This window comes from Crotalus tigris, unplaced genomic scaffold (genome assembly GCF_016545835.1).
Source record: "Crotalus tigris isolate CLP2741 ecotype Arizona unplaced genomic scaffold, ASM1654583v1 scf7180000024339.11422700, whole genome shotgun sequence".
In the NCBI taxonomy this organism is placed as follows: Eukaryota; Metazoa; Chordata; class Lepidosauria; order Squamata; family Viperidae; genus Crotalus; species Crotalus tigris.
This window is the reverse complement of record NW_024100509.1, coordinates 6,435,771-6,449,628: the sequence shown is the minus strand read 5'-3', so window position 1 is coordinate 6,449,628 and position 13,858 is coordinate 6,435,771. Positions and strand designations below refer to the sequence as shown.

General features: G+C 37.8%; 1 protein-coding gene across 14 annotated transcripts in view; it reads right to left on the bottom strand.

Moving 5' to 3' along the window:
* PCDH1 (protocadherin 1) overlaps positions 1-11,435 on the bottom strand; it is a 347,254-nt gene extending 335,819 nt beyond the window's left edge. For 3 of the 14 annotated variants that reach the window (XM_039326008.1, XM_039326010.1, XM_039326007.1), the window contains exon 1: positions 8,554-9,463. In XM_039326008.1, coding sequence (XP_039181942.1) covers positions 8,554-8,834 — 281 coding nt within the window. In that variant the 5' untranslated portion in view covers positions 8,835-9,463. Of the gene's footprint in view, positions 1-8,553; positions 9,464-9,521; positions 9,658-9,717; positions 10,339-10,438; positions 10,672-10,995; positions 11,229-11,252 lie in introns of those variants that run through there. The other 11 variants (XM_039326009.1, XM_039326013.1, XM_039326015.1 and 8 more) reach the window with 11 other exon arrangements.
* Positions 11,436-13,858: the final 2,423 nt, after the last annotated feature.

The window sequence follows — 13,858 nt, the reverse complement described above, 5'->3', positions numbered from 1 at the left end:
CCAGAACTGCACTGTTTCTTTCTTGCTAGGTACTGAATAATTCACAGCAGTCTCTCCATTGATGGATTGATAGAAACATTTTTGATTGGATTGAAACTGGTGATTCTGCTTATGATTTGCAATTTGTGCTTCTTCTTGGCTATAGCTGTTATTTGCTGCCTTATTATTTCCAGTTTGTCCTTGAGCTTCCTTGTTTCTAAGTGGTATTTCTTGATTAAGTACTCTTTGGTGTTCTTGTTCTTCAACTTCTTTTCATTCATCTGTTCTAGCTTGCTTGCATCTGATGTCAACTTGTTGATCTTGTTTTCCAGTCTGATCTTCCATTTTGGTGGTGCACTCTTTGGCTTTTCTTGTTGATTTTGCATTCCAGGTATTCAGTTGTAGTTGAGCTGTGCCATACATTAGTTGGCTTGTTTCTTGCAATGAGCTAGTGCTTATATTTGATAATGCAGTACTGGCCTATTTTAATCCTTGTGCTATTTCTTTGGAATAAACTTCAATGCTGGCAAAGGTATTCTGATGTTTTTGTGTTGTTGTAGATGCTGCTATTTTTTTTTCACTTCTACTTCTTTAGTTAGAGGGCTTTGTTCTTTCTGAGGCAGAGGAGAGGCTGCCTGGTTTCCAAATGAAAAGAATTCTATATATCTGCTGGATTCCTCTACTGCCAATGCCCCCCAATTTGTCTCTAAAGTCTGAGTTACTTCTGGCAAGGGTTTGATTTGTTTGCTCTGGGTAGACCTTTGCTGTTCTTCCAGTTCTGCTTCTGTGACTCTTTCAGAAATAAAGAGTCAAACTCAAAGATAAATTGACTTTGATCTGCTAACCTCTATTCTATTATTTCTGATTCTGGATGTTGTTCTTTCTAGAACTGGTGCATTTGTTTCAAATATCCTCTTCCTATTGGACTTGATCTGTAATAACAGATCAGTATTTGTTTTCAATCATTATCTATTTGTGTCCAGTAAACACCTTTTCTTCCAGTAGTTCTGCAGCTGCTGGCCCTGGTTACTAAGCCAACAGCCCCGAGTCCTGTAGCCCGTTTTTCACCAGATGTCCAGGAACTCCAATATCTAGTGTGGTCCTTGTTAAGCCAAGTGAAAACCATATTAGTTTCTTTAATTTACGTTTCACCATTTTTTTTATGGGAGAGACACTGTTTGTCTGATTCCTCTGATGATACCTGTCCAGTATGGTTGAACCTCTGGCATACCACTCATCTTCCTCAGAACATACAAGCCCCACAATCATGTCAAGGTAGTTCCTCTCTGGGGTTTATTATTAATTTGATTTGTCACAGTCAGCCAGATATTCAGACTGGATCTGCCATTTCAAGTCCTTTCCAAGGATCTGGGATAAGTAGATGTGAATGTCTGGTGGTGTTACAAATATCATTGCAAAATGTAAGCTGTTCTAAGTGAAACTGCCTTTTCAATTGACTGATGGTGAATTTGTCAATCCTGCACAATTACCCAGAAACTTTCATGGTTGAGCTTCTAAAACAGAGGTGAAAGAAGTCAAAACAATGTGTGTTTTGTAACGCAGTTTGCAGTTTCTTGTTTTGCAAATGATCTTCAAGATTATTGATCTTATTTTCTATGGACTTCATATTTATTTTAAGCAATTACTTGTCAGAAGTGATGAAATAGATCCTGGAATAGGTTTCAAAGCTTTTAGCTGATGGGAAACTCTTCTAATAAAACCACTATAGACCTCTCCTCAGAAGATAAAGCTTGTACTTTCTTGTAGAAATATTTAAAGCAAAATAAAGAAGTATAATAAATATATTGAAGTATAAAGTTAACAAAGCATTGATCCTGTAACAGAGAATTTAATGTAGGTTAAGAAGGTAATGCACAGCAGAAGAGAAAGATATTTCATGCCAACTTGCATACCTTTTCTCCTTTAGAAATTCACCATTTTCTGTTTATTCTTTTTGTTTCATTCTTATGATTCAGAAATTTTGAAGGTGTCAAAGATATTTTTGAATTTCCAACATGTAAAAAATCTTATTTGTGTCCTGTTTCTCTGGCCATTTATTTACAGGTTTGCTTCTTATGATGAATTGTTTTCTGCTGAAGTGTGTCTATTGTTGAAACTTTTGTTCTAAAAAGCAAAATTGTTTTAATCTCTCACTTTTCCTTGAGGTACTGCTAAGAGCCTGCAGTTATTTCCAGCATATGCCAAATTGTTTTCAGACAAAAATACAACCACATCACAAGCATTCAAGTCACTAATGCTTGAATGTATCTTACTCTTCACTGTTCCTTTAGGTAACATTAATTGAAAGGCTCATATTTTTTGTTCTCAAATTAACAAAGGGCACATTGCTGATGGAGAACACTGAATTTGCCCAAAAATGTCTGTTAGATCTGGTTAGGTTCATTCTGTTCTGTTAGGTCTGTTAGGTTAGTTCACTTGCTCAGTAAACTCCTTTCTTGGAAACTGGCAGCCTTATATTCCTGCTAAAGCAACCTCTGTTTTATTCAACGGGAAGCAACAAGTAATCACTGAATCACCCATAATGGGCTATCAGCAATTCTCTGATCACTCTTGGAGTCAACAGCTATTCATAAAAAGATCTTTTTGCAGCCCTCACTGCTAAGTATACAATTATCCAGAATGCATAGTTTTTTACGAGGCAGTTCAGAAATAAGCCTATGTTTGGTTATGAATGGCAGACACTCACAGATACAGAACTTTTATTATACACATTAGAAAACTACAACATTACATTGCTTTTTGACATAATCGCTATTCAAATTGAGGCACTTGTCATAACGTCTTACAAGGTATGAAATTCCTTATCAGTAGTCACTTGGCACCAAATCTGGGCTATGGAGGGGGGGGTGATGAAAAACATCCCAATGGAACTCCTTCAAAAGTTCTTGAGTGCGTCTAGTAGTGTGCGGATGAGCATTATCATGAACCACCACCACACCAGAAGTGGTGCCATAGAAAATCCCACCAAATGTGACGATGCCAAAGGAGTACTGCTAGTGAAGTTCATGGAGCATGGTTCAACCATCAATTCAGAAGTCTACTGTGAAACATTACGAAAACTCAGACAAGCCATCCATAACAAGCATTAGGGCAAGCTGACTTCTGGTGTGGTGTTGGTTCACGATAATGCTCGCCCACACACTGCTAGATGTACCCAAGAACTTTTGAAGCAGTTCTGTTTTTGATCACCCTCCACATTGCCCAGATTTGACGCCAAACTACTACTATTAAGGAATTTCAAACCTTGTAAGGTGTTATGACAAGTGCCTCAATTTGAATGGCAATTATGTCTAAAAGTAATTAATGTTGTAGTTTTCTAATGTGCATAATAAAAGATCTGTATCTGTCACTGATAACCAGAGGTTTATTTCCAAATTGCCCTCGTAGTTCTCCTCTGTTCCTTGTCTCTTTCACCTACATTATTTAATAATGTAAAAGAGAGGCAGAAACTTATTTGAATAGTTTTTAGACCAATCAAGACTTGCATGCTTCACTGAAACCAGCCTTTTGGTTGAAATGAAAGATCCCAAAGTTCAGATTTATTATTCCATGTTTGTTTTTTAAGCCATTACAGTCAGGTTAGGGAAAGACTTGGAAATGTCTATGTAAAAAAAATCCTCATTCAGAAAAAAACAGGTAAAGGGAAAAAATCCTTTTATTTCCCACATTATTTGACTCTTTTAATTCTACCTTGAACCTGTTTTTGTGCTGTCTGAGATCTATATTAAACAAGCTCCCTGGGCACATATTGATTGTAGTGGTGGTTAATATGGATATACCTCCAACATTTGATTTGGTTCTTAGTCCTTTGTCATGAACCTGCAAAATTCCTACTTGTCTACCTGTATTTTCAGGATCAGGAGCCTTCCCTTATCACTGACTCCCATATGTAAATGAGGTAGAAATGAAAATGGCCTAAGAAATCCCTTTCCAGATTTTAATCTCTTTCTTTGCTTTGGACATAGAGATGGCCTGATACTGTTTGGACTGCATTTATTATAGTCCTTTTTTATACATCATAGACTTTTTAAAAAATGAAAAGAAAAAAAAGTTTTGCAATTTATCCTGTGATTTGACCTAGCAGAAAAAAGTGGTAGAACTCTTGTTAATTTCATCCGGTTTCTTTAAATAAAAAAGAAATCTATCATTTCATTGCTCCATCAGTGAACTCATTAAAAAATGTCCATGGAGGGGCATTCCTGATATAATGCACAGTAGCCAATTAGAGTGGAAACACTTGCTACAATAGAATGAAGAATAGCAAGCAAAATGGATAACATAGCTTCAGCAAGCACAAGCCATAAATGCTACTTTTAATACATAGAGGGAAAACTTAGCAGAAGTTGCCTTCCTGGTGGGCTGGGAAGATGACATGCATTCCTGCCCTTGAAAAATATTTACTGGCTTACACTAATGCTGGAACAAATTGAGATTACCCCTAACACAACAAGAAGTCCCAGGGTAAGGGCTAAGAAAGGAACAAGAAGAGGAAAATGCACATCACTTCCATATTTTTCCCAATAAATTACATGGACATGCCCATGTAGATATCAGAAGCTGACCTTAATTTGAGGAAATATTACATTTTTAATCTTACCACAAAGAACTCATCAGATCCTCAAAAAGTTAAGTTCTCCTTTTCCATTATAAAAAAAATAGAATAAAATGCCAAAATCTCACAAAGTCCACAAATCTTCAGCATGGGTTGATCTGTAATTGCTTCTTCCTCCTGATTCACCTATAAGCTAACTACTCAGGGTAAGCTCACAGATAATGCGCTCTACACCTCTATATAAGATCTCTGTATTTCCGGGATCAGTTAGGTACATGGATATACATGTGCAAGTAAACAAAGATTTTCTGTAATAAATCTGCTTTGACTCCTGCCTTGCTTTTCTCTTGATTTTAAATAAGCAACCATCAACACAAAGGATCTTTTATTCAGAATTGGTACTTTCCCTTTTTCCATTAGTAGAATAGAAAAAAATATCCAGCAGAATAATGGAGAGTAGATGAAAACACAACATTGCAAGGAGTACAAACTGTTAGATAGCAACAAATAAATTCACTAACTCTAATTTCTGGTACCATCTAATGGTTATTTGGATTTTTTTCAGCCCAGATATGATAGCCAGACATGTTGATTTCTCCTGCTTCCTTGCTCAAGTCACTGCTTTCTCAGCCTCCAATCACAATTATTTAGGAGAAAATTGTTTTGTTAACATTTTCATTTTTCAAATAGAAAACAAGCTCAGGTTTCTTCCATTTTAAGGAAATGTCCTCCACAGTGTCCCATCTCTGTTGGCTACTTCTTGGAAAGAAAGGAGACAAGGCAATCAAGAGCTCATAGCAAGTTATTTAGCAATTAGATTCTGTGTGGATCAAACCTGATATTCTTTAGAACAGGGGTCTTCAAACTTGGCCCTTTTATGACTTGTGGACTTTAACTCCCAGAATTCCTCAGCCAGCCTGGCTGAGGAATTCTGGGAGTTGAAGTCCACAAGTCATAAAAGGGTCAAGTTTGAAGACCCGTCTAGAAAGTTCAATGAGAGAAAAGTGAAATAATTAGTTCATTGAAGGGAAATGTTGATATGAATTCATCACATATAATGTATTCCCAATACATTATTGACAGGAAATATAGAAATTGTCATGGAAGAAACAAACCGATTGAGAAGAATGGCACAAGGAAGGAAGGAAGGAAAGAAGGACCTATATACAGCAAGTTCCAATTCAAGTGAACATAACAATTTAAATGATAACTTGTCCTTGGTGAGGATACAAACAGCCACTAGTATAAGTTCAATATATATATTTTAATATTATATTATATATTTTAACATCAAACATGAAAATTGATGCTAATATATATATATATATATATATATATATATATATATATAGAGAGAGAGAGAGAGAGAGAGAGAGAGAGAGAGAGAGAGAGAGAGAGAGAGAGAGAAATTTCCATAAAAATACAACTCCTGGGCATGTTTATAGTATAAATAAAATGCGACCACCAGGAGAATATAGGTATAAAAATATACTTTACTAAAAGCTGCCGAGCTTTCGTTTGGGAACTCCAAACATCATCAGGCTAAGAAGCAAATTAATGTGCAAATGTCAGCCAAACCCATTTAAGTCATCATTGTTTACTGGCTATACCCATTTAAGTCATCATTGTTTACTGTTACTATATATATTGCTAGACACAATCATACTGATAAATATTAGAAATATTAGAAATTAAATTATGCATATAAGTTCTAAGTAATTTTGATGTCAAAGAATTGAACAACTTTTTAAAAATCTTTATTTCCATAAAACAAACTCCCAATTCTTTATGTAATTCATTGCTAACATATCAAATATTCCTTCAAAAGTTAATCATGCATGCCATATCATAGCATAACCATTACAGTTTGTAATCACTAATATAAAATAGGAAAGATGAGAGTTCAGAGGCCACAAATTAGCCTTCCAATCTTCTGAAGGGCTCAGGAAAACATCTAGCAAGATGTCTTCATAAGAAAAGGCAACAACATGCTTTGCAGAAATTTTAAGGATGAGAATGGGAATGGTAAATTTTGGTAGACAATTTCCATTGTCCAATATAAAATGGCCCTAAATCACAGTGTTTGCCTTTCTTTTCCATTCTCCACTATTAATTGGGGGGAGGGGGAGAATACTCTGCCAAATTTGATCATTGGGGATAAAATTTCAAAGCAATATACCAGGATTAGAAACACAGCATCTTTAGCAATTTATTTTACTAAATAATCTAATAGTTTTATGCAAGCATAGCCACTTATTTTATTAATCTTAAAAATGTCAGCTCAGAAATAATTCCTATTATGTTCATTTGAATTTATTGCCTAGGAAGTATTTATAGGATTTCAATGTGACTTTACTATTTTTGAGAGAAATATATGACATATGCCACTATGCCTCCCAATAAAACATTCAAAATTTCTCACGCAATTGTAATTTTCTTGATTCCAGCAACTACAATTTTTTTCATAAACTCTCAATGGTTTAAATAGGCTTTAAATAGTGCAATTTCCACTAATTACTCCACAACATAAAACCATGAAATTAAGTGAATTTAGATATCATATTTCCATTTGGAGAGTACTTTTGGATCTATATAAGTCCTTTAAAACAAGTGAATATTTTTTTCAAATTGGCATACAGGATTGTAGTTTATATGCACATTCATGTTTTTCTCCACAATTTAGTCCAATTTAGAGATTAAACTCATTGCCAAAATCCATAAGAACATTTCTGATTACACTAAAGTACCTCTTGGAACAGTGGCAGTCTTCCATTTAAATTCTTAAATCTACTGCATTTGTTAATTTGAAAGTTGACCAAGACAATGGCCATACTCCATCTTGTCATTTTTTAAAATAAGCCATTTTAGTATTTCAGTTCCCCAACCAATTCTCCAATTATACATTAGCAGAATAGATCTAGATCTCTGAAAGGGAGAAAAAGTTAATGTATATTTTTATAACATAAATGGAACAGAGATAAACACATGTATTCATAATTGAAGATTTTCAAGAATTCATAAAAATCCTAAAATACTAATGGAAATTGAAAAAATACTGTGCACAATCCAAATCCTTATAGTAGAAAACAAAACATAATTTTGGACCAAGTTTTATTTCTTACTATAGTAACTCACTAGGTGACAATGTATAAGAAACGCAACAACACTAACCTTGGAAAAATGAGCTGTCCCTGGTTGTTAGGCTGGACGAGATTTCAAATGTAATTAATGCTTACCTTTCTCAGACCCAGCTCATCCTAATATATAGCAACATAATTCATGTTCTAAGATAGGTCAGGTTAAAAGAAATCCAAGCTGCAAATAGTAGTATAAATACTAGCCTACAATCAAAGCACACTATGCCTCTATATTACACATAAGTGCACATCTTAAGCATTTTCCACCATTATATCTATTTTGATATGTGTAGTATGTCTTTTTCTGTCAGACAGATGTATACACTAGGCATGCAATTCTTTCAAGTGTATTTTTGCATCCTGCAAACCATCTCCCTCCACCCTATGTTCATTATTCACCCAGTCTCTTTACAATTTTATCACAAATACATACGGATATGTTTACAAATAGTCAAGAATGTATATACATTCCACTTACATGGTGATCATATACAATTAACCTAAAATATATCCAGGTTTTTATTCATCTTTTATTATATCTAATGATCCATATTTTTAAAAACCAATTTCTTTCCATCCTCACTTACCCAGACCTAATTCATTTCGTTAATGCTTTTTCAAAAGGAAACGATGTATTTTTCACCTTTTCTTTTGGCTTACTTCCATTTTCTCTATCTCCAAAAAGACATTTAACTGGAACACTTCTCAGCATGACCAATTCCAGAACAATATTTTAAGGCTGCTCTAGCATCAGCCATAACACAACACACCTTCTATCTTAGATACATGATCTGGCCACCTCCGAAGGAGATGGTGCTTTATATTGAAAAACACAGCAGTAAGCACTAAAAGTAGACACAGTACCTGGCCAAATTTCGTTTGTGTTCCTTTTCCCCCCAGAATGCTCCTACCAGCACACTGAAAACAAACGCATTTGGAAAAAAAGAAAAGGATTTGCAGCAGTTACGTGATGTCCCCAAGCCAACGCCTAGCCAGATTGGGGGAGGGGTGGAAGTATCGCGCAAGTCCTGCGGGGAGGTGGTTTGCTGCCAGCTCATTCTGCATGTTTCAGGAGATAAAGCTGAGCATTTTCCGCCCCAGCATCGAATAAGCCAACAGTAAGAGGTAATATCAATCAATAACATTCAACGGTGCTTACACTGAATTATACTGAGTGCCATCCCCAAGTAGAAAATGTATACACACGATACATATGTGCAACGATCCAACTAGTGGGTGAAAAATAAGTGCTGACCATTGCCTTCTCCCTGACTCCTCTCGGTTTTTTCTTTATGCTAACCCGGGAGGGAGGGCTTGTCCACCGGGGACCACTGTATTAACCATTCTCAGCCATTAAATCCATTAATCCACACAGTGCAGATTTATAAAGCCACCGATTTTTTTCACCACGAAATTACGGTGTAGCAAAAAGGATGGAAGAGGGGAAGGAGAACGGTCCAGATTTGTTCTTAAAACAGCAAAAGCTGTTGAATGGCAGAAGCTGGAGGGAGATTAGATAAGATTAGAATTCCAATAAGATCCACCAGCGGCTGCAACTCCAGCCTGAATCAGAAACGCGATCTCCCCATCATCTTATTCTCGAGTAACTGCTGCAGCTGGTATCGTAAACCAGACGCTTTTCTGCGAACATCTTCAAAATTTGCTAGATTATCATCTCATTCCCACATCCCCAGCATCAGCCCGATGAACACCTCTTGCATTCCAATACACAACGGCGGTAAAAGATGCGTTCTTAGTCCCCGTCGTAATCCTCCCAGCCTCCCATGCATTCGACCGGCTCCAGCTTGCACACAGCTACAGCTCCTCCTTACTTAATGGTGGCCAACAGAGAACAACTCGCCGCATTCTCCCAGTTCGCCTCTCCTCTTTAGACATCACCTTTAACCGTCGGATTGTTTTCTTTCCCTGGAAATCGAGATCAGTTTAGCTTGGATTTTCTATCTCAGCCATCAGGACTGTGGCGGATTTATTTTGTTATGAATCATCAAAACAATTTTGAAAACCTACCCCACTCACCCGCTACCAGAATACAGCTATGCAGCTCTCCCGCTGTGGGTGCGCGTTGAAAAGAGCGGCAGGCGTCAGCTCTTCTGGGTAAATTATTCGCTGTATCTAAACCCGCTCTTGCCTCTGGATGGATGTTCGTGTGTGAATGTGTGCGCGTGTGTGCAAGAGAAGCGAAATATGGAGAAGTAAAGCCCAGGGTTTGCAGGCAGTCCCCTCCTCACTCTCCTTTCTCCTTCCCGGCTAATCACCTCCTCTAGCTACCGAGGAAAGACAGTAAGCCGGTTTATTAAATCCTACCCCCAGTCGAAACTATTCGTGGAAACTGCAGGAGCGGCCAGAAGCAAAGCGACACCGCCTGTATTGCCCAAGCGGCTGCCAATATTCTATGCCAAATATACCGGTCGGTCGGATGACTCCTTTATTCACCCTTTTCTTAATCGTTTCCGTTTGCAAGAAAACTGGCATCCACGGCCAAGTACTCTTCATCCTCCTTAAGCCTGATGCTAATTGGTGGTGCACCAGAAGGAACATTAACATTTTTCCCGATAAATCCATAAACGGGGGGAAATGTAGTCTCACAACATTTATCTGCATACAAGGCAAACTAGATTATCTCTTGAATCTCAATAGTTTGTCCCAGAAATAGCCCCAGTTCCTGGGCGCCATTCTGCATCTCAATCGCTCTGCCCCTCCCTCCCTGAATTCGCGGCCATTTACTTGCCTGAAAAATTAGCAGCTCCTTTTTTGCTGGCTTCCTTCACGTTCATAAAATAGCAACAGCGCCCATAAATCTGTAGTGCCCACCACGTGCCCACCTTTTGGCATCAGGAAATTTGATTTATTGCCAGCTGCCCCTACAGTTATCCAAACCTTGGGGTTGTGCGCTTGCATCCACAAGCATGGAACTGGGTGACAGAATCGAGAAACCAGTTCCGCTCCGCTCTCCGCACGTTATCGCGGCGGATGCCCAACACTGCCACTAGGGGCATAGTAGGCCTCCTTCCCAAATTGCTGGTGCGCCTCAGGGGGTGGGGTGGGATGGGAGCGCGAGGCCTGTGTTTCCTTCAACCGAGAAATTCGTATAATCAGATGACCGACGCCAACAATCCATAAACAAATGGCCCTTTTGCCATGTGGCTGGATCTGATTTTACCAACCTTTGTTCTCAAGTCAAATCACAGTAATTTCGATGCCTTCTATCTCAACTTGTTTCTGATTCCGGTAAAACAAACGCCGTCTATTACTGCACCTGCTGGAGAAAGAGTTGGGGCTACGCACCTGAAAACTGATGCGTCCTTCCTTGTAGCACCATCTTCGGGGTTTTATAGTAAAAAGTGAGCTCGTTACCCCGCAAAAGTAACAGGTTTCTGTGCACTAAGATGCACCAAGACCAGGTGAACGTGAGGGACACCGGCCATTAAAGGAGGAAGCAGTAACTATAACAAGTAAAATTTCGTATCTTTTAACCATATCTTATAGTGGAGGAGCATTACCATGGGGACCCGCAAAACGTTCCTGTTATTAAACATACGTACTAGGAAGCGCTACTACCCACTTTCGCTTGGACAACGGATAATTGATTCTTCTGTACCTTTAAGAAGCGAAATGGATTCTACTTCTTTGCCAAAGGCAGAGCACGATGGCATTCAGCCTGTTTCAGTGCCAGCCGCTCATTTTGTTAGATTCGAGTCTGTTGTGTACCTACAGTTCTGCCACGTCAGACAGGCAAGTCATGTGGGCTCTCCGTAGAACTAGTTCAGACAGGGCAGAAGAGGGTAGGGCTTACCTGTTAATAGGCTTTGGGATTGTTTTCCAGATGAGCAGGGGGTGGGGGAAGAAACCATTTCTGCTCTGAAATGTAGATTGCCTTGGCTTATGTGAAGATTTACACCAATTTAGTAAACATACAAACCAAACGAACAGAAACTGGTTATATTTTTCCACATCTCAAATTGTTTGCTATGAACCTGTTGCATCTCACATCTTTTTTTTCCATAATGATCCATTTTGTTTGCATTTACCCAATGCCCCATCTAGAGGCTGTTTTATTTCCGGGCAGAATGGTTGCCTTTATGCCATTCTTATTTTGTTGGGGCAGGGCTTGCAAGGATGTTGGTTTCTCATCCAGATACCAATTCCCTCCCTACTCCCAAGGCAGGTTCCTTTTTCTGTTCCTTTTTGTTTTTTGCATTACTCTTTCATGCTTAATCCAACACATTTTTCCCAGATCTATTACAGACCACAGTTTTGGAATTATTTTGATATTCCCCTATTTGTTTCCATTAATGAAGTAATTAAAAATATACCAAAGAGTTGAAAGTTAGCACTGAGAGGGAAGGGGGAGTTCGCTATGGCTCAACTGACTTTTCATTATTAGTGAACATTGTTTATTAGAAAGATGTGCAAGGGTTTATTTGCATAAATGTTGGACAGTTGACATAAGACCATATTATTATTCACCTTTCTGGATCTCTCAAAGAGGAATTCTGAGCCATGACTTACTTAGCTAATTTATATTACCTAGTACCTGCCAAAAGGGGTGCAGTGGCCTATTGGTTAAGACACTGGGTTTGTCCATCAAAAGGTTGGCAGGTCAAGACCCAAGTACCATGTGATGGGATGAGTTCCCGTTCCTGCCCCAGCTCTGCCAACCTAGCAATTCTAAAGCATGCAAATGCAAGTAGATAAATACTTTGGTCAGAAGGTAACTGTTTTGTGCACTTTGGGGTATAGTCATGCTGGCCATATGACCACTAAAGCATCTTCAGACAATATTGGCTCTCTTGGCTTCAAAACAGCAATGAGCACTGCCCTTAGATTTGGACATGACTGGATAGGGGAAACCTTTACCTTTAATACCTGCTTACTTATGAATGGAGAAAATATAATAATACTAATATAGTTGGACAATCAATAAAATTAATATATGTATTTGGCATTTTATTTAAAAAATTGAGGTCTAAGGCCAAGTCAAAGAATTTTTTAAAAATACATCACACCATTAATACATATATAAGTAATTTATTTATAGTACATACATATATATAAGAAAGTCTATGAAGTTTATTTATGGATGGATGATGCCTTCAAGTCATTGTTGACTTGGACTACCTGGATAAATCCCTGCGGTTTTCTTGGTAAGATTTTAGAAGTGGTTTGCTATTTGTCTTCTTCCAAGGGTTGAGAAAGAGAGACTGATCCAAAGTTATTCAACTGCTACTTGATCAAGATAGGACTAGAACTCATGGTCTCCTGTTTTTTTGGCTTGATGCCTTAGAAGGGACAAAATCACTCTCTCTCAGCCCAATCCATTTCATAGGGTTATTGTGGGAAAAATAGGAGGAAAGAGTATTATATATGTTCGCCACCTTGAATGATTTATAACACTATTAAAGCAGGATAGAAAAGAATAAACTTCCACATATAAATATTTTTTTATTTTACAGTTTTCTAATTTATTGCTGTTTGTAAATATATTAGTGGTATTGTATGCACAGTATTCTACCTTTCTGGTATGTAGGGTTTTAATTTATAAGACTTCAGTTCTCTCTACATCACTGCCATCTCAACTACATTTTAAATCATGTACACTTCTGGCAAAAAAGATTCAAATAGCAACTTTCTTTCCATTAAATTACATCAAAGGCTAGATTCATTTGTCACCAATTCTTCAACTATAGAATAATACAACTGACATCAGATATCCCTTGTTTTACTGTAGATCTGAAAAAAATTAGAAATAGAAAAACCCTGCCAAACACCCATAGTACTGTTAGGTGGCATATTCTCAGATCAAGAGCAATAAAGATTCCTGTGACACTTAGTGTAACGATCCACTTCAATCCCACATCTTAAGAAAGCAGAACTCTTGGAGACTGTTTCCTCCAACAGGAACTTTTATTAAAAGTAGTAGATAGCAGGCATAATAAACAGGATCTGAGGGATTCCTTTGCAGATCGATTCTTTAAAGTGTCCCCAAGCAAGCTCCACCCCACAGTTCATCCAGATGGTTCAAACCGGCCAATCCCCAGGTGTTAAATCCATTGTGGGAAAGGAGAGATAACATCAGTCCAGCTCTGGTCGTAGTATGCTGTTCAAGCAGCTCTTCACACCTCCTTTTGAGAACAGAGAAATAAGCCAG